Source organism: Gopherus evgoodei, chromosome 4 (assembly GCF_007399415.2).
Source record: "Gopherus evgoodei ecotype Sinaloan lineage chromosome 4, rGopEvg1_v1.p, whole genome shotgun sequence".
NCBI lineage: Eukaryota > Metazoa > Chordata > Testudines > Testudinidae > Gopherus > Gopherus evgoodei.
Genome location: NC_044325.1, coordinates 48,521,150 through 48,541,897, shown reverse-complemented (window position 1 = coordinate 48,541,897; position 20,748 = coordinate 48,521,150). Strand labels below are relative to the sequence as shown.

The following is a 20,748-nucleotide window of genomic DNA, read 5'->3' as shown; positions in this document are numbered from 1 at the left end:
CAGCCCAGGTGTCCTGATTCCCCCGCCTTCTGCTCTAACCACTGGACTTGCTGTTCTGCAGGTCCAGGCTTGGTGGTTATGAGTATGTGACTCTGCCTGTGTGAACTTGCCATGAGTTAGAAGCACAAAGGGTGCACCTACCTGTGTAACAGTATTTAAGAGGGAGAGTGACTGAGTCTAGATTACCTCAAAACAGTAGAGGGCACACAGTTAAGACTTGTGCAGCAATGCCACATGGGATACCAATGGCAGGGCTTCCAGAAGCAAAATATTGTTACATCCACACAAACCTCATTGGGGGGAGGGGAGAAAGAGACCCTCATTTGGGAATAGTTATTTCACTTCCAAAGCAGATTTAACTGTGGGATAAGATACTACACAACTCAAGTTGTTTGGTTTTTTTTTCACATGGATGCAAAGCTATTTATTAAAAAAAAAAACCAAAACTGTTCTGTGTAGACAAGGCCCTACATTCATACATTTAATCAGCTTATTAAATAAGTGACTGGTCTAGATGAGGGAATATTTAAAAATGCATTAAGTAGCATTAAAAAAAATTAGCTCATGGGTTAACACCTCCTACAGAAACTTTTTTTGTGTGTGTTTAAATCCTAGTTAGCTAATTGTGGTCAGTCTTTACAGGGCTATTGAAAAGTGGGTGCAGTCTACCTCTATACACCTTGTATGATTTGTCTAATCATCTTCTTATGTCTAGTGACATTATGGGTGTATATATTTCTGAAGCCTGGGAGAGAATGACAAACATTTACCAACACAATTTGCTCTTCCTGTGCATACTCTTGATTTTGTGATACCCTATTTCTTTTTCTAAGATGACAAATTCACTCATACATAGTGTTTTATTTCACAAAATTACTTGTTACTTACATCAACACTGACATTTTAGTTAAGGTAGCCCTTCTGAATATCATTATTCAAAAATTTCCCTCTGATCCAGAAAAACACAGATGAAATACAGATTTTGCACAGTTAAATTAAAGCAGTTTTTCACACTGAATACTAATGTAGATCCTCCTTTACAACAGAAGGGAACAGACTTTTAGAATGCTAATTTCAATGCATTCATCATTTAAAAAAAAAAAAACCTAAGAAACTTGATATGCGTTTTTTGGGCAATACTGTTACAAAATTAAAAGCAAGTTTCCAAAAACATCCAAACAAGAGAATTAATATGTAAGCTTTATTTTCATTACTGAAGTCATCCCGGGTGAAGAGTACTCATAAGTCTAAGTTAAAACGAGATGAGCTTATTTAGGAAAGTTCATCAAATAAGTTCATCAACCTCCTTGGACTTTGCTTCATTTGTTTTTCTCAGTAGTGCTTGTTTAAGTGCAGTGATCTTCTCATCAAGTTCAGCCAGCGAATATTTCTGTTTTGGAAAAAAACCCAATAATTTACACATTGGAATTGCCACACATGTTCAAGCACAGCTTCACATTTTACTACAGGAGTCGTCATTCCATACTGAAACACAGTATTTTCATCTTAGCACTGAAACATCAGAATGTTCAGAAATTTAAGAACTGAAGAGTTACCTACAGAGATCTTGTAACTACCTCAATTTAGCAGGAACAAAAAAGGCTGAATATTTGACTCTTAAACATCATTTGTTCTGTTGCCAAACTACTTTAACAATTGATGAAAACCAGATAAAGTTTAGGGTAGGTATCTGACTTCTCAAAAGTAGCTACACACTACTGCTTGACAGATTTTCTACTAAAATATTTAAAATTTGTGCACTAAACAAAAACTGATATTTGAAGTGAACTCAGTAACTACACAGAAAGCAATTATGCTGGCTGTGCACTTTGACAATACTGTAGTAAAATGTGGAACTACTCTGCAGTTATAAGCATTTCATAAATTAAGGTAAGTAAAAGTTAATGGCACTTACATGGGGTGGTTGGACCTTCCTCCTTTTGCCAGAAAAATTCTAGAGGGAATAAAGATTACGCACAGACTTTATATATTGAGGCAGATCATGGTGTTGTGAGATCCTAGGCCAGAGCAAGTGGGAGCCTTTCCCTACCCCTTTCATCTGCTTTTCCCCATACCCTGGGGTCCTGTCCTGCCTGCCTGGTGCTCCCTCTGAGTGGCATGGTGGTGCCCACCACTATTAATATAGCATCCACAGAGGATTCCTTAATCATAGAATAGAATATCAGGGTGGGAAGGGACCTCAGGAGGTCATCTAGTCCAACTCCCTGCTCAAAGCAGGACCAGTCCCCTGATAGATTTTTGCCTCAGATCCCTAAATTGCCCCCTCAAGGATTGAATTCACAACCCTGGGTTTAGCAGGCCAATGCTCAAACCACTGAGCTATCCCTCCCCCCCAAAGTCTAAAAGCTAAAAGCTCTATTTTTATCACGGATACAGGGAGTAAGTCTTCCGCACACTGAAGGGAATGCTGACCATCATTCCATACATACCAAGAAATCCTCCTCAATTAAGTGAATTTTAGGGGTGGGAGAAATCTCAGGCAAAAATCAAACCACCTACTGCTTTTCCAGAGAACAGCCAGAAGCTGCTCAAACTTCTTTACATTGCACAGCCGGTATACCCGAATCATATCCTAAATGAAGACCACCTTTAGAGGTAACAGGGTAGTTTGATATTTAGTGGATGCCTTCCATGCTAGTGTTTCTCACCACTGCTAGTTTCAATGGTGCAAACATTCATGCAGACTCCCAATATACTGCTGGCAGTCTAGACACTGACCTACACTAGCCGTACCACTGCTACTGTAAATTCCAACCAAACACCTATTGGTACCCAAAGATCCCAAAGCACTTTATGTGGGAAACTCAACATGTTAAGCAGAAAGCTTCCTCCTGCACTACCTTTAATTTCCAAATAGTCTCACGGTGTAGTTCCATGTACAGCACAGAGAAATCCAAGTAAAAACTTAGGGTTATATTTAAAATTTAAAGTATTGCTGTTTTACTCTTTCTACCAGAAGGCTCCCTCTTCTGCTGGTGTCATTAGGAGAGATATTCAGTCAGGAAGTGAAAATCCAGGGGAGAGGGCCAGTCCATTTTAGTGACACAGGAGGGAGAGCAGGAGAACTGAAGAACAAACATTTTTCTCAAGGTAATTAACAGGTAGTAACAGCCAAGGCAGGGTTCCCTCCTTTGCCCACTCAGTATACCCTCCCTATCAACCCCATCTGCAGTTCTGCAAGGTAACAGCTGAATCCCAGGCCTCTTCTCTCTCTGACAGACAACCTGTGGAACTCCTTGCCAGAGGATGTTGTGAAGGCTAAGACTATAACAGGTTCAAAAAAAGAACTAGATAAGTTCATAGAGGATAGGTCCATCAATGGCTATTAGTCAGGATGGGCAGGGATGGTGTCCCTAACCTCTGTTTGCCAAAAGCTGGGAATGGGCAATGGGATGAATCACTTGATGATTATCTGTTGTGTTCATTCCTTCCTAAACACCTGACATTGGCACTTTTGGAAGACAGGATATAGGTCTGGACAGACCTCTGGTCTGAACCAGTATGGCCATTCTTATGTTCCCCCTTAAACAGGGCAGATGGCCTTGTTGGGTACCTACTTCTCAGTCCCCTGCAAATGTCCCTTGCCCTCTTCTGAAATGCAGGATTTCTGCCTCTACAAGCCTCCTCAGTGGCCTGGATTCCCTTTCCTGAAGAAGGGAACCTTCAGGCAGGGCACTTTTGAGTCACTTGCCTCCATCCTCTGTAGCTTCTACCCTAACCAGATTGCTGTCTCCTACATTTCCAACGGGAAGTTGAAGCCCCCAGGGGAGTAAAAAGATAAATTAAAATTGAAAGTTTAATGTGCAGCCCAAATGTGTGTATTACTGGCTAGGAACTTCAAATATGAGTTAAACTAAAGAACTGGATCCCAGAATCAGACACTTGTTGAAAAGGCCTATACTACATGAAGTTTTGAATCACTCTCAATAGCAGTTCTATGTATTTATAAAAAGACATTCAACTTGAAGCTAATCAATTTCAAAACTTTTAGCTACCAATATTCCAAATAATAAGAGTTCTGTAACTGAGCATTAGAGAAACATCTTTTCCAGTTTCACTTTGTCCATGTGCTAGTTTTTTGTGAAGCCAATTCAACTGTTTCCTGCTGTGGTTTAAGCCTTTCATATAGTGCAAAAATAGAGTCTTTGATGCACCTATATACTCTTTTTACTTAACTATGCACTGTTGTGCCGGAGGAAGCATTACATTTGTTTGCTAATTTTCCATATTTCAGAAAGACAAATATACACAACTTTCACTGTTTATGCACACTTAATGACAGAATTTGGTCTGAAGACTAGCTTAAAAAAAGCACTGAATGACATAAAATAGATAATCTCCAAGCAATTTATCCATCTTCCCATGCTATTGTTTGTCATCCCTTCCCTATTCCAGAATTGCCAATTTCAAGAGCTCGAAAATCAATCATTTTTCAGACAAAGATATTGTTTTTTCAGTCTCTTGATTTTTGAACCTCCTCCTGCCAATTCCCACTGTGAGAGATAATTAGTTTTGCCAACACTCCCAAATTCATTGGGAAAGGTGATTTTGGCCCCTGCTACAGAAGCTCTCACCCCTATCTCCCCATAACTTGCCCAGCAATTAATTCTGTCTCCCACCATCACTTCAGCTCCTGTCAGTCCCCCTCAGTTCAGCTCCCTACATTAGCCTCACTTCTGCTCCTCCTAGAATTCTTCACACCCCTCTCCCAAGCTTGGAGAAGCTATAGCAGGGTCCCCTCTCTCCCTTCACAGGCTGGCAGATTGGGGGAGGTGCAGTGGGCTCCCCATTTCCCCCTCCTTATTCCAAGCTCAGTGCCACAGAAGGGGAGGGGGAGGAACAGAGGTATCATCCTGTCCATCTCTCTCACAGGAGGGAGTGGAACCGCTTTGAGCTGCATGGCTTTTTGCTGTTCTCACAGAAGAGGAAAGAGCAATTAGAAGGGATTGGCTCTGCAAGGGTGCTGGAACTACTTGTGTCATTGAGAAAGGAGTCCCAGCATCTCCTGAAATCTTGTCACTTGCGAAAAAAACATTGTGAGCTGGCAATAGCGCTGTTCCTCACACCAGTCTGAACACTAATTCTCTATGGCCATTAAAATGTAATCATATTGTGCATAAAAGCAAGACAGTCACCAGAATGAAAATCATACTTTTGCTCAATTTAAGTTTTTGTAGTTTAGAAATTTCATATTTCTATGGAAAAAAGTGTTCACGCAACTATCAAAATAGTATCTACCAATATAACTTCATAAGATCTACTTCCTATATCAAAGATTTAAGAAAACAAAAAGACCCAAGCATATTTAGGTGTGCTGAATAATGGAAGTTAGAGAGAATTACTTACCACAGAGAGAAAATATTCAGGGGACATTCCTTCCAACTCGAGAATTTTATCTTCAAGCTTTTTAATTCTCTGATAAATATCTCTAGGTACTGGACCACCTTGATGTAACGATCGAAATAGGAAGAGTCAGGAAACCATCTGAATAACTAACATTACTATAAGCTTAAACTTCATAGTAGAGCTTGAATAATTCACCTACTAACCAGAAGATGAGATGAAAAAGGTGGGTGGGAAAATAGGGGGAAGGGTAACCAATATGGTCTGATGAGAAGCCAACCCCTATTCAGCTGCCAGGAGAGGAAATGTTGCTGGAATTTCTACTAAGGTGCTGTTCCTGGGTCCTGCGTGGAAGCTCATTCATTAGTCTCCAATGTCTGGAGAATTTAAAATTCCATCCTCTCTACCTAGTGGGAGGGGTAAGATTTGCCACTTTCTGTTCTGCAGCTGCAAAGAAGGAGTCTCAGCTTCTTTACCCTTCTCCTATGTGTTTTTTTTTTTTGGGGGGGGGGGGTAGGAGGAAGAGGAGGTTGATGCCTCAGTAACTCTAGTCCTTGTTTCTATCTCACTGCTTCACAAAAATGCAGGAACATGAAACTGAAGCTAGCAGTGTTTTGAAAGGCAGCAGTCATACTGACTAGTGTGCAGAGGTTCTGGAACTGTCTGCAGAGCTATGAGCAGAGGTACTGGAGCTGTCTGCAGATGACACATGAAAGTTATCTTTCCAATCTCCAGGGCTAGAAATTGTTTTTAGTGAATGTAAGTTCTGCAGAAATTGATGACTTAAAGCACTAGTGGTGGTTGGACAAATGGATTTTTTTGAGACATACTTTAGTTCTAAAACCCTTCATAGCTTAGAACAGCAATGATTTTGAAAAACAAAATTAACCCTAAAAGAAACCTAAGTCCCTCTTTATGCATGTTGCATCTAGGATTGAAAAAAAAAAAAACCCACACAGTAGGCTACAGGAGACTTAATACTGGTAAATTTTAAAAGGCAAACCCATTAGTTAGTAGCATGTATTTTACTCTATTCACTAATCTTCTGTTCATTCTGATAGCTGCCCATGTGCAACTAGACATCAGCAAGTGCCTCATGCACCACCATTATACTGATTATGTGGAAACCTAAAATCCCATGTGGTAGTGCACCAAGCATCACCACTTCAAACAGGACGCAGCTAATGGCTATCAGCAGAGAGCAGGTGGTGACTGGTCATCTATGGGTCCAAGTATAGATATCTAGAATTGCACTGGAGGGAATTCACCACTAGAAGTGAAAGAACAGGTGTCCTGACAACAGTTGCCTAATTCACTACAGGGGGAGGGGGTATATTGTGGAGGAGCAAGGTCATGGGAGAAGGGTTTGAAAAAGACAGCCTGCTGTCTCCTGGGATTTTACCACAGCATCTTGGCCTATGACTCAGCTGTCTCGTTCATGTACTAAACAGAACTGACCATACAAAAACATGCAACGTGATGAGGCAGATCTTATAGTACATGGCAATCTATAAATTGGATAAGTATTTAGCCCAGTAGCAGCTTTCAGGATGAAAGGTAAACATGAGTGTGGTACACTGGAGACATATTTCATCTGTGTTGTTTTTTTTTTTTCAAAGTAGTAACTACATGGCCCCACCATGTTTTATTCCCTCTATTGGCTGCCCATCCACATCTTTACCTTACATCATTTCCAGCTCTGATTTGATTCCATTAAAGAATCTAACCCAATCCTTGCCAAGGCAGTATTGAAATAAACATTAAAGCTGTGGTTGAATTTTAACTCTCTTCTCTACTTTTGGAGCACACACAGACCATATTTGGAAAGCCAGTCACAAAAAGTCATAGCAAGTCCTGGTCAGGGTTTCAAAGTTTTTCTCCCTGTTTCCCCTTATGGCTGGGAAAGTATTCTTCCTTCAAGGCTGCTCTCTGCTCAGCAGCTATATTTTAAAACTGCTCCCCTCTCACTTCTCCTAGTGCTGCTGTCTTTTACTGCAGTGGCAGTAGAAGGGTAGCAGTGCTAGGAGAGAGCTACTCTGACTGCTAGTGAGCAGAGAACAACCCTGCAAAAATCCCCGCCCCCTTTTTACTTCTCTGAAACAAGAAGCAGGGAGTGGGTGTCTAAAGCAGGTCACACTATGACACCTGGGGATTTCCTGTGCAGTTGCTAAAGAGAGAAGAAAGATGAACTTGAGGCTTTTCTCAAGGCTGTTGATTTGGCCAGGAGTTGAGTGGAGATGGATAGGAACTGAGTTGAGACGGAGACAGCTTACCTCACCTTGCAGTGTTTCAGCTGGCCTGACCCTTACAGAGAAAATTCTGCCACCTACTACTACAGAGATGTGCTGAAAAGCATGCAATCCATTCACAGACTGAACTTGAAACCTTGCCTAACTGTACTATATTCGTGATTACAGTACAATCAAATCTTAATTACACAATTAAAGCATATAGTACAAACCTGTTTGTAACCGTAAATGAGCTTCAATGTTTTGCAGTCTTTCCTCTACCGCTTGGTTTCCACAGTCACGAAGCAGGATACTTGCTTTATGACTGGACCCGTGTGTTCCTTCAGATCTAGTCTGGGGACCATAGGTATTCACAACTCTAGAAACTAGGTTAAAAAAGATTACACGACTACCACACAGGCACATGTAGTCAGCTTCTCATATCAAGAACTATTTCATTTAAGTAATAATATAATACAGTAGTTTTACTAACTTCACTGTGATAACCAAGCTAACTTTGGGACTTTCATCACATTAAAAGTTGTAGTAAAGACATTGAAGACTAGAGGTTCAGTAAAATGCATTTCTTAAACTATGCTGCCTAGCTAAAAAGTTAGGTATGGATAAAAATAACTCAAAGCATTAATTTGCCTCAGACAAAGACTAGCAATTTTTCTTCACACTTCCATGTGGCAAACATTCAAGAATGTTTTGAGTCAAGTTTTATTTGTCTTTTAGCTGCTAATATCAATAACAGCAACAGTTAGATTAGTAGCTGAAAAACAAATATCATCCAATCTAAAGTAATGATTGGCTAGAGCTAGTGTGAGTGGAAAGCAAAGTCGAGAAAAAGCCATGACCTAACATTATGGGCTGCATTACAACTACCACTATGTTAACAAGTAGAATATAGGAGGAGAAAAAACTACAAGAATTAGCAGAAATATTAGCAAGGGAGTTCTCAATGTTGTGTTATTTGGGTTTGCAACTTGGAAGTCTGGCTGGATCCTTTGCTGCTTCTGGATGATCACATAGCTGTGGCCAAGCACGTTTTTTTCCAACCAAGTCAAAATCTCTTTACCAATCTGTGTGTCAAAGTCCACAAATAACATTATCCATTCTTCCAGGTGGTCTTACAGCACCGTGCTGTACCTGAACACTATTCAGGAAACTTCAGATGGTGCAGCATGCTGCTGTAGGCTTACTGAGCACTTCAAGCTTGTGCTACAGAGTCTGCATTGTCTTTGTTTCCAGTTCTTTCCTAGGTGCAAATAAATGTGCTGGTTTTGACCTATCAAAAGGTCTGAACAGTATGGGTCTGGGCAACCTCTTCAATAACACTGTGCTGAAGTCAAGACACTTCAACTAACAAAAGAAGGGGACCTTAACTCTGGGCCTCACTTCTCCAATCTTCCTCCTGGCACAACAGAAAATGGTTAAGCTTTGCAACATGCTATGACACTAATCCACTGTATTATCCTAGACTTTTTCTAAAAGGGTGACTGAGTGGGTAGCACAGGTAGACTTTCAATTTTCAGAAGGGGAGGTACTTTTATTGTTGTATTTCAAATAAGTTGTACATGTGCCTAGACAGCACTGATCAGGCACATTTTTGCACACTTAATTTCAGCACTTGGGAGATCTTGGGTCAATTCTCTGCTCTTCCAGACTTCCTGTGTGACTTTTGGCAAAGCACTTAGCCTCTTTGTGTCTGGACAGCACTACTTCTCTACCTCCTGTGGTGGTGGGAGAATTAAAGACTGAGGTATTCAGATACTACAGCGATGGAGGTCATATAATTCCCTAAATAGACAGAGTATAAGGATTATTTTATACACCTTTTTTCTATTTTTCCCCAGTTTTCCCCCCTTTGAGACTTTTTTTTGGGAGGAGAATCTTGCTTGCTGGGTTGTCCCCTCCCATGCCATGCTGCTGTACCCTCTCCACTATCAGAACAGTACTGGGAGGAGATGGCAAGGGTTTAAGACCTCCTGCAACATTGGCCAATGAAGTAAGTGGGGATGGAGAAGAGATCAACACCTTCCATTCAGGATGGCTGGAGCAGTCTCCTCTTCCTCATCTGGCATCAGCTGCTAGTGAAGGAGCATTTAATAGCTGAGCAATCTCTGTGATAATGAAGGAAATGTAAAGCCTTGCAGTACAATAATTCTGTAATTATAACTTAAGCTGGGCTTGCCTCTCATTTCAATACAATTATTTTGTTTAGAGGGACATTCACAATTTTTTTAAAAAAATCAATTCAGAATGTTAAATGCAAATAATTTTTCACCTAAAAACTGGGATTTTTTTTTTTAATCTTTCATCTCAGACAATGAAGACAGACTATTTTATTTTTTGCTTCTGGTAAAACACACCTTTAGGTTCTCATGCACTAGCACCATGCTGCTGGCTTTGGGGTGGAAACTTTGCAGGGGGAATGATTCACAACTGGTTTTATTAGACTGAAAGTCAATATAAACGTTTCCATGATATTTTAATGTTCTATACAAAAAGTACACATTTTGGTTGAGCCACATTTGATCTGGCATTGTCTCCACCTGGACAGTGTTCACTGTGGCAAATATATTTTGAAGACAAAGTACACAGATTACTGCTTACCCTTTACATGACTCTTAAATCCAGGATAAGGTGTGAAAACTGCATCTGTTCTGGCACAGCTGTTCTCTAAGGACATTAAAAAAAAAAAAAAGACCCTGAATGCATATTTGTAAATTAAAATGCTCTGATCACTGGCTTTTTGGCACACCAAATTTAAATTCCTCTTCCTCCAAGGTATGAAAGGCCTAGGCCCCAGTCCTGTGAACACTTATACACATGTGGACCAATTGAGTTCAATGAGACTACTCACCTGTATAAAATTATTCACATGTGTAAACATTTGCAGGATTAGAACCATAACCTGTTCCAATCTACTTGTGTTCTAATTGTCCTCATCTCCTTGGTTCATTTGTTTCTCCATATCTCCTACTCATTGTTTCCTTTTCTTTCCACCCGTACTTTAGGTTTGGTTTTCTGTCTCTGTCCATAAACCCTTCTTCCTCTTCTTCAAGTCCCTCCTTAAAGCTAGTTTCTTCCATGAATCCTTCTTAGTGTAGAGTACAGCACCTTGTTCCACTTTCCCTTATCTATATTTGTGGCTTGTCATTATTAATAGTAGTAGTATTGTAGCTTGTAAAATTTTAGCACCTGCCCCCCCCCAGCTAAGAACAGAACCCATCTCTCATTTCCTTTCATATTCTAGCATTTGTATTTTATTCTTGTCCATGTATTTAGAGCTATATTTGTTTTATAATAAAATGAGCATAGAAAAGTTCTAGAATCAACTTTTATGCATGTAAGCTTACTTAATATAACTTTTAAAAGTGACATTTTATTATCTAGCACATCTTAAACTGTCTATTAACCCTTAACGTTTCTGAATGTTTAACTTTTTAGAATGTTCTTCATTCCAACACTTATGAAATTATAAAACAGTGATCTTTGAGATTTAAAACACAGCATGCACAAAAATTACTTATGTGATATTTGGGTAAACAGACACTGGGAGGAAACTAGAGGACGTAGGAAAACTGCGGTATTTTACTCCTTATTTATAAATAAGTCTCTTCAAAACACTTCTATAATTGTTTTACTCTGGATATTATCATTAAGTAGGGCACATTTAAAAAACAAACAAACAACTTGACTTAAGACCCTTCATATTTTTTCTTTTAATTCAACCCTCTAGTAATTTAAATAAGTTACAATGAAATATTCTCTATCAAACTAATATTACACTTCTCTAAGTTTAGACTTTCAATATACAATTGGTAAGACATTATTTGCACTGCAATTCTCCTCCATTAACTTAATTTAGAGTTACTTTATAAAGTTATTGTAATTGTTGACTTTAAAAAGGAAGTATCTTCATTAATGAGGGCATCTGATTATATACTCTGCAGTTTTTTAAATATAGCAACAGCTCCTCTCCATCAGTAGGGTCTCCACGAAACTTAGAAAGACAAGACTAGTATTGGGAGAGTAATCTCTGCATTTTCTCTATCCAATTTCCACATCACACGTACAAATGGTCTTCATTTTAAAAATGAAGTTAAGTTTTTGGTTTTTAAATATAAATGACATTTTAAAACAAATGTTTAAATTGCTAGGAAGATTAAACTCTGGTTGGATAATTACCTTGATTACAATCAATAACATTGCAAAATTCCCTGACATTATTTTCATTGATCTCAGCTTGTTTCCTCTCAATGAAGGCTGATATCCTCCTGTCAATCTGCAGGTAATAAACATGGTGACATGTATCTATTTCATTGTTGTAATTCAAAGTGAAAAAAATGGCATTTCTCAAATCTAGGCAAGATGGACATTTACTTCTGCTTTTCCAGCTTTTATCTGGACCACCTCTGAGTCAAAATTAATAGGAGCCTCTTTCAGATCTCCTGAATCATAACTTGTATATTTTTTTTCTATCTGTGAGGTATTATTGGATAACTTTGAATTTGTATCCAACTTCTTGCCTTCTGTTTTATCCGCATCTTCAACAGGGACTATATTTTCCTCTTTAATCATTGACTGGAGTTTTTCTAAAAGAGGCTGAAACAAAAAAGGATATATGGTAGGGTTCAAAATGGCAACATGCTTCTCATCACAATTTCTAAAACAGACTGGTTAAAATAATTTGAGACACCATATAATATCAACCTGATATACAATCCAATAAAAAACTAAAAATATTGTACTTCCAAATGTTATGCCCTTATGACCACAGCCTGTTACATGTTTGTATATGAGAAATTGAAAACATCCAAAATGTCTGAGCAAATCTGTCTGCTGCTCATCTGTTATAAAGCAAATCAAAGCTTCAGCCTTCATCACCAATGACACTTAATTAACATGTCATTCAGATGCCTACTCAGAACACTAGGCTTAGTATTTTTCCTCCTTAACACGAGAGCCAATGCTCTCACTCTGTAAAGCCCTTACTTTATCACTACATCACTAGAGATTCTCCACTTGAAACTGCAGTTGCCCAAAGCATATGAGACAACACAGAAACGAAATATATAGGTGTTATGCTAAACCATCATGCTTTCCTTGATATGGCTGATTACCTACTTATATTACAAAATTAAATGAGAGAAAGCACTGGTAGCCGTAGCAGCAAAATAAATGCTTATCATTCTACTGGATGTTCCTGCACAAGATGTAAAAACAAAAGCCTTTCAAAAAAATAAGTTATACTATATGTCTCCCCTTATTCCCCCCCACCCCCACACCCACTTAAGTCTTCCCTGAATTTTATAACTTCTTTTTCCTCTACAAAACTAGGATTAACTATTACTTATAACAGGACAATTTCTACCAGTTTAATTTCCTGAAAAGGAGTGAAATTAGTATGTCTAAATTCAAGGAGCCTGCAAGTAAATTTTACGTGCTTTTAATCCTGCCTTTTGTCTTTTTTCATTTGTCATATTAGACTCTTGATGTGTAAAACAAAGGCCCTTTTTATCCTGTAGACTGGCAAGTTAATAAGTTCCTCTAATTTTACCCTGTCCCCCCCAAATACAATACACTTGGAATCATTCACTGAACAGATAAAATGAAAAACTGAAATGTATTCAAATCACCACTTTCTTCAGATGTCAGACCACGACATGGCAAGGGCTCAATTCTGTTTAGCTATTGACTGTCCAAAACAACCAAAACCAAAAAAAAAAAAAAAAACAAAACAAAACCTAAATTATAGTGTGTGATTATTTGCTACTTCTGATAGGGCCAAAAAGTTTCAAATAGTTAAGAAAAATGCAGTGACTGGCTACTTGGCAAAATGAGACATGTCAAAGAAATTACTTTCTTGTTAAAACCTATGCTGAAAATGTTTAATTGCAGTAAGACACTCCAGGATGTGTCATGCTGGGATAATGTCACTTCTTGAACCACTGAAAGCACTCCATGAGCCTCAAAACTCACCCAAGGCATGGAATCATTATCATAGCATGACACACACCTGCCGTGTCTTATTGCTTAATTATAACCCACCATAGATGGAAATGTATTGAATTTACAATGCAAGTCTAGAAATCAATGGGGCTGCATTTGTTCAATCTGCTTACCCATAGTGTCCTTACAGGCTATTCCCACAACTGTTCTGACAACTCTATAAGATAACAGGTTTGAGAACCTATGAAGTGTAGTGGAATCCCAAATGTAGAATATATTTGCATGCTTCACAAATTAAATACTTCAATACTAAATCAAAACAACTGAAATTATGCAGTGCATATAATCTAGCTACTTTAAACTTGACCAAAGAGATCAGCATTTAAGTGTACGATAAAATATTTACCTGCAAATATAAAATATGTTGCTGAAGTGCACTAAAGAGCAATGTAGGCTGGAGTGCCAAAGTACTTTGAAGCTTGCTCCAATCGATTACAATTTTCACCACATCATCTCCAAGGTTAAGCTTCAAAAGGGCAAACAAGCATCATTACAAAAATTACATCATTATGCTGTATTACAGAATGTCATAGAAGTATATGGGACTTCTATGGGGTAACAAATTCTCAGCCTGTTGACTGCATTTTTATGTGAGAAGAAGAATGGTTTAAAAATGTTAGTCTTGCATTGAAACTTCAATTGTAACTGACACTCCTCAAATCACTACATGTTTGCATGAAGTCTGATTTTTTTAAAAAAATACTCTTTAGTTAATGCCATTTTTATTGCATTAATTTAGCCTTTTAATCTCTGTCAAGAATTAAGTCAGTCCATCAAATCAACTGTTACAATAAAATATTTTATTACTGTAGCTTGCTTTTATTTTAGCTGGTTTGACAGCATAGCTAGTGACAAGACCAAGCCACCAATATGCCTGTTTCATAGAGATTATTGCTTTGCAAACAGTGGGACAAAAATAGGTAAACTGTGTGTTTGTTTACCAGTATGTTTAAATAAACTATGGCCTTGATTTTGAGGTGTGCTGAGAAGTGTGGGCACTACGCACACTTCCAGATCAGGTTTTAGTCTAAAATGAATGTAAATTGTATCTTCTTTTGCAAGAAGCCTACATAAATAATCTTTACCAAACCCTAGGTTAAGCAAAATGCAGACTGTGCAGCAGGACCTTCTCCAGCCCATGAAATCTACTTCAAAAATCAAAGTTTAACTTTCTATGCAACTGAACCATTGCAAACTCATACTACATAAACAAATGCCCTGAGATTATACTCTTTAGCGAAAACAATGTACAATTTACAGATTATGCACATATTGAAGTTAGCTTTTAGAAACTGCATTGATCATGCATCTATTAAACCTCTAATCAATGTGCATGTTTATAAAAATAATTTCATTTTACACTACACTTTTTGTTGTTAATCACTAATGAAATACATGCACGCTCTTCATTTCCACCTTTATTTTTGTTTCAATAAAACTTGTTGTTCTCACAGGGCCTAATCCTGAGAAATATCAAGCACTTGACAACTCCCATCAAAGTCAAATAGGTTGCTTTCCAACCAAATAAGGCATTAAAAGACTCCCCAAAAGTGACTAATGAGTTCTAGCCTTAGGCATAATTCCTATTTAAATCAACAGGGGTTACATGACTCAGGGACACTCGGAATCAGGTCCAGAATTCCTAATTCATTCACACACTTGTGCTGCTTGATCAATGTGATGCTCACAAATAGTGCAAGCTCCCAATTTTTTAAAAAGAAAATTAGACTACAACTAGATAGATAATTGAGTTTGCATGCCTGAAGCACAATATCTTTAACATATCCTCCCGTGCGCCCCCGCCTCCCCCCAAAAAAGTAGGGGCCAGCTAATGGCATTAAATGTGGGTAAGAAAACAGATAATTTTTTTAAAGGGCTGACTATTGAAGATTGAAATAAGCAAAAATACATCTAACGCACAACATATGTAGGGAGAATCAAATGTGAATAAAGTAAACAGAATGCTAGCAATACATTAGGAGGCAAAGCAGTCAAATATTAAACTACTTTACATACGTGCAGTGAAAACAGGAACCACAATAACAGTGTTATATCTAAACAAAATATGAACCTGATCCTGCATCATTAAGTAGGCACCATTCCCATTCCAGTTCTGCTTGAGTAAATGTGCAAGATCAGAGAACAAGCCAATACATGGGAAAGGAGATGGGGAACTCACCAATTCTTACAGAGGCAGAAAAACTAGTGAAATAATGAAACTGTATTTTTCTTCTTACTCAGCATCAAAATTCTAAAAACTAACAACAAAGTCACAACAGGTTTAAGCTTTCCATTTTTTGGTTCAGCTAGATATGATATATCCAGTATTTTTAGATCTATTTAAAGCAAGGCTTTATTCTTTTTGGTATTTAACCTGCACATACTGTATTAGGAAAATTCATGTTTTGGTAAGCATGCTCATTTTGAACTTTTATTTCCTTAAGAAAGTGAAACTTAATGTACATTTTATTTAGCTCATGAGATTATTTATCTACATTTTTGGTGTTAATCAGGCACACATGCATACACACAGTTTGTGCAAAATGTTTCCATAAAAAAAGTACACAATACACACTTTGGATATAGTTACTTATAGTGTCTGCTAACAGTCAGTGGGAGTACATATACCACATATTATACATTAAAAAGAGTACTCCTCAACAATCCCTCTTTTCAAATAGTCACAGCAACAGTTGTATACTTCACTTGATATTTTGGGGCTCCTATTCAGGCAATTTAAAGTGTAGAAACTTAGCAAGATTTCTGAATGGGAAAAATTTAGGGATAAACAGTTAAAAAGGGTAAGTGAAAAGGTTGGGTTCTTTTATTCATAGTCATGCTTTAGTCATCTTCACCTAGTTTACACTTTGTGTGTATTACTACACTAATAAATACTGAATAAGCAAATTAAAATTATAGTAATGCTTCCTCTTGCCTTAACAGTACTTGTAAGGACTGTCAGACTGAAATGTTGTAGTTTCTGCAACTACTACACTAGCATTGGCTGACATCTATTTTGTTGCAGCTGACGGTGACTTTAAGTCACTCCATCACAATGGATATCCCTATGGCTCGAAACAACATCAGACTAGCAATTTTTATACAAGATACCCCTGTTGTGGAAACAAACCACTGTCATTAAATTCTACGAAATCAGCATATGGACCTTACTACACATGTGCTACTAGGCCCAGAATCTAAAATGCAGCCCTATAAGTAGCCAAGCTTTGGGTAACCAGTGAAGTACTGAATAAGGGACAGAGATTAAAACAAATTTTTAAAACAACACTAAATGCAAGGATTTAAGCTGTTACATAGGGTGTGTCATCTTTAGCATCAAGAACCTAGTTTACATTACGTATATGTTCCAGCTCCTGTTTTTTATATACGAGGTCCACATTTCTGCAGCGTTGAGAAGCACAAAAGGAACAAGTATCAGAGGGGTAGCCATGTTAGTCTGGATCTGTAAAAGCAGCAAAGAGTCCTGCGTCACCTTATAGACTAACAGTCTATAAGGCGCCACAAGACTCTTTGCTGCTTTTACAAAAGGAACAGTGCTCTTTATGTTCCATCACCACTGTTATATGCATGTTACTGTAATTTTTTTCTTCACCCACTCAGTTGTTGTGATTAGTGAAGATTTATGGAAAATGCTGTCCACAATACAAAGGGAAGCTTTTGTGTAACGCTAGTCTGATGCATCTAATACTTAACATGGTACCACCTCTAAACACTGTATAAACATTAACCAATGCACACAGCATTCCTATTAGAGAGATAGGCTAGTGTTGTTACAGATAGAAAAAACAGATACATAAAGGTTAAGGCCCAAGTTTTCAGCCCTTTATTTTGGGTGCCTCAATATTTGAGTGCTTCGATAACGATGGTTTGATTATTAAAGGTGCACAGTAGCTGCAGCACCCACTTGAAATGGCAAGAGAGGAGACTTAGTTTTGCCAATACGAAAAAATGTCAGATCATGTTTAATGGCTAGACTGAGGAATACTTGGGGAAAGCAGATATCTACTTTACAAAAAGATTAAGAAAATGTTTGAAGTTGTATATATTTTTCTCCCTCTCACTCACCCTTCAAATGTAGCTTCTACTCTTAGGCCCTAAACACTTGTGCATGGTTTAAATTCACAAATTTGAGAAGCTCCACTCATGGGCTCATAGGATTGGGATTTTTTTGGGATTGTAAACAATTTAAGGCAAGGACTGTGTCTGCCTGTGGACCCTGATTTTGATCACAGCCTCTGAGCACTACTATAATATCACCACTTAATGACGATGGGCTCTCCTCACCTCTAAAAACATGCTCTAGATTTTAAAATTGAAGCCACTTCTAAAAATATGGCTTGAAGAAACTTGATCATGCCCCACAACAGCAGAACCAAGCCAAAAGTCTTAGTTGTTCTAACTTCAAGTGTCCTGATTTTTTTTCCAAGTTATAATGGACTACTTAATGGTTTGTGGACAACATTCATACTAACCTGCTGTGTGTGATAAAATCTACACACTTTGTCACAGGAAAAATATTTCCTTCATACACAAATTCATAAATTTGGGCATATATTTCACAGGCAATAATCACTTTTTTTTAAATCCACAGTTAACAGCAGCACGTTTGCTTTGCTGTTAATATGGAAGGAAGTAGTAATGAGAGTCTGTACACTATCCATCACAAAAGCAGCAGCATGATATCTGATCCTTGGTAATAGCAAGTACTAAACGACCATGAAAGCAATCCCAGATCTTCCCCCAAATAAGGGGGCTTTTACTGGATTATGAATTGCAAGTCGATTTCTCACCAAATAAACCCAAACTGTCCTATCTTCCGCCGCCCCTCCCCCCCAGGCACAGCCCCTGCTGTCCTTGGTTAATACTTTCATCCCCTCTCCCTGGACGCTGCTGTCGCCCCCCCTCCTGAGGGGTCTCGCACCGCCATGCCCCTCTGCCTGTAACTCTGCTGCTCCGCCCCAAACGGGACCCACCCCCCATTCCCCTGCCCGCAGGGACTCGCACCACCCCCTGCCCTACGCAGCTATTGCTGCAGGGTCTCGCCGCCCACCCTCCGCTCTGCCCCCACTGACCTGCCCCGTCAGCCTGGGCAGGGAGCGCAGGGCGCCGCTCAGCACCTCTCTGGCGGCCGGGGCGGCGAGAGTCTCCGGCGTGTGGGCATCGGGCTGACACTGGCAAGACTCCCCCACGGCGGCCATGATCCCCGGCCAGGCTGCCGGGACCGGGACCACCCCTCCGCCGTCGCTCTGAGATGACGAGTCCCTCGGGCGGCCTGGCCTCGGCGGAGTGCCGCATCTGTCCCCGCCCACAGGCCCGACTGACTGACGGGCGGAGGGGCCAATCCTCGACTCCGCTCTAGGCCGGGCTTGCGCTGGGTAGCGGGGCCTGCTGAGCCCCGGGCGAGTCGCGGGGGTTCTATCGAAGCAGGGCACGGCCCGCTAGCAGAGCCCATCTCCGGCACGGAGCGGTGGCGGCCAGTGCTTGGCCCCTGCCTGCCCCGGAACTGGTGCGGGCTCTGGCTTTGCCACCCAGCGGGTTCAACCCCCCTGAGTCAATCAGGCCCCTGCGGGAACCATGAGACTGGCTTTAAAATCGTGACCCAGTACGTGAGGGGGTCTTGGCTTCGCGTGTTGAAGCATTGCCCGGTCACCCTTTCAGTCTTGTCTGCAGCCACACGGGTTAGGGACTTGTTTTTTTAAAATGAAAGATGAGCTCGGGGGTAATAACCTGGGGCCTTTTAGAAAATACCAAAGTATTGCGAGACGTGTGACAAAATAGACAATGTGGGCAATGCTGTTTTTGTGGAGTTGTGCTGGGATGTTTTGGGTTCCAGGTTTGTGGGTTCAGTAGGAATGGCTGGATTGGTGCAGTTTGGACGGTACAATTTGGGGTCAGTAGATCCAGCTTTAACTTTTTGTTTGGAGCAGCTGCCTGATCTAACCTATCCCCACCACCTTTCTTAACTGTAGAGCAGTGTCACACCCATCCCTGCTTTCTTCACCTGCTTCTTTCAGAGACACAATAGCTTGGACTCTAACTTCATTATTTTGGGCGGATGGCTGAGAGCAGTGACTTGCCACAGTCTGGCTGCGAGTATCAGCTTCATATGCTACTGAGTTTCAATATAAATAATCCTGAGCGCCACCATGACTCAGTGTAGCTTCATTCTCATTCCCTCAAAGCTTTGTCCAGCTAGTCCTGCTCCACCACAGCCTGGCCCACTTGCACTCCCCCTGCTTCACTCTCGCCCACCCTTTCACCCTGTAGCAGCCTCACCCTGTGCTGCAGTTTCAGCCACCTATACAAGGTATTGCCAGAGCTATAACATTGCACATAAGTGCCTTGCAAGCATGCACATACACTTCATCATAGCAGAACCTAGCATACCCAGATCTTTTTATTTTATTTATATTACAGTAATGTTATCTAGAGACCACAGTTACGAATGAGGATTTGTTTTGCTAAGCACAGTTGAAACACAGCTAAGAGCTGATTAATGTCCTAAAGAGCTGAATAGACAAGCCAGATATAAAGTGAGACAAAGGGATATAACATACAAGCAGATTGAACAAAATGATGCTCTGTAAACAACATGTTACATACACATTTTTGTAGCTGTTGCTTGGTTGGGTTTTTTGTTATAGTTTTTGGCTGAGGCTTATAGGACAGGAGTAGGTAAGGAGGGAAGGCAGGAAGGAATTAACTGAAAGGAAAACAAAGGAAGAGAGAAGGGACATTGAGAGGTGAGGGGGAGAATGAAAGAAAGATGGGGAGAAGAGAGGATGAAGGGCAGTACGAGTGAGTCTGAAATTAAGGGAGAGAGAAAAACGTCTAGAGTAAGAACTGATGGTGTCATCTGTGTCCAGAATTCTCTGCTGAAATTGTTTCTACAGTTGCTCCTGCTGTCTTCCTCTGGGCTATGTCCACTTGGTCCCCAAACACTTTGAGAAACAGTGGCCATTGTCTGGGGTTCTCTGCTTGGTGTTTCCTTCTGGCTCCTGGCTTGTGTCCCTGTACCCCTCATTCCTGTCCCTGTTTTCTCATTAGTTGTCCCCCATAATTGTTTGAGCCCTGTATTCAGTATCTAAGGGAGGGGCCTTCAGCTGTGGGTGGG

At 39.8% G+C, this 20,748-nt stretch overlaps 1 protein-coding gene across 3 annotated transcripts; it reads right to left on the bottom strand.

Moving 5' to 3' along the window:
- Positions 1 to 1,096: 1,096 nt before the first annotated feature.
- MBIP (MAP3K12 binding inhibitory protein 1) lies at positions 1,097 to 18,919 on the bottom strand. Of its 3 annotated transcripts, XM_030559249.1 has the most exons (9): positions 18,707 to 18,917; positions 13,960 to 14,079; positions 11,985 to 12,206; positions 11,790 to 11,886; positions 10,212 to 10,277; positions 7,826 to 7,978; positions 5,368 to 5,465; positions 1,916 to 1,954; positions 1,097 to 1,390 (listed from the first exon to the last, which is right to left on the bottom strand). In XM_030559249.1, the coding sequence occupies exons 1-9, from the start codon at positions 18,830 to 18,832 to the stop codon at positions 1,286 to 1,288; spliced, it is 1,026 nt and encodes a 341-aa protein (XP_030415109.1). In that variant the 5' UTR covers positions 18,833 to 18,917; the 3' UTR covers positions 1,097 to 1,285. The 3 variants fall into 3 exon arrangements, with proteins under 3 accessions (XP_030415109.1, XP_030415110.1, XP_030415112.1); XM_030559250.1 differs by lacking the exon at positions 1,916 to 1,954 and having other exon boundaries at positions 18,707 to 18,919; XM_030559252.1 differs by lacking the exon at positions 13,960 to 14,079 and having other exon boundaries at positions 18,707 to 18,919.
- Positions 18,920 to 20,748: the final 1,829 nt, after the last annotated feature.

Excerpts from the sequence above, each read along its gene's own strand:
- MBIP (XM_030559249.1), bottom strand. The coding sequence starts at position 18,832 with ATGGCCGCCGTGGGGGAGTCTTGCCAGTGTCAGCCCGATGCCCACACG. Across the intron at positions 14,080-18,706 it reads TGCCCAGGCTGACGGGGCAG|CTTAACCTTGGAGATGATGT; the intron begins GTCAGTGGGGGC and ends GCCCTTTTGAAG. Across the intron at positions 1,955-5,367 it reads CTGAATATTTTCTCTCTGTG|AATTTTTCTGGCAAAAGGAG; the intron begins GTAAGTAATTCT and ends TATTCCCTCTAG.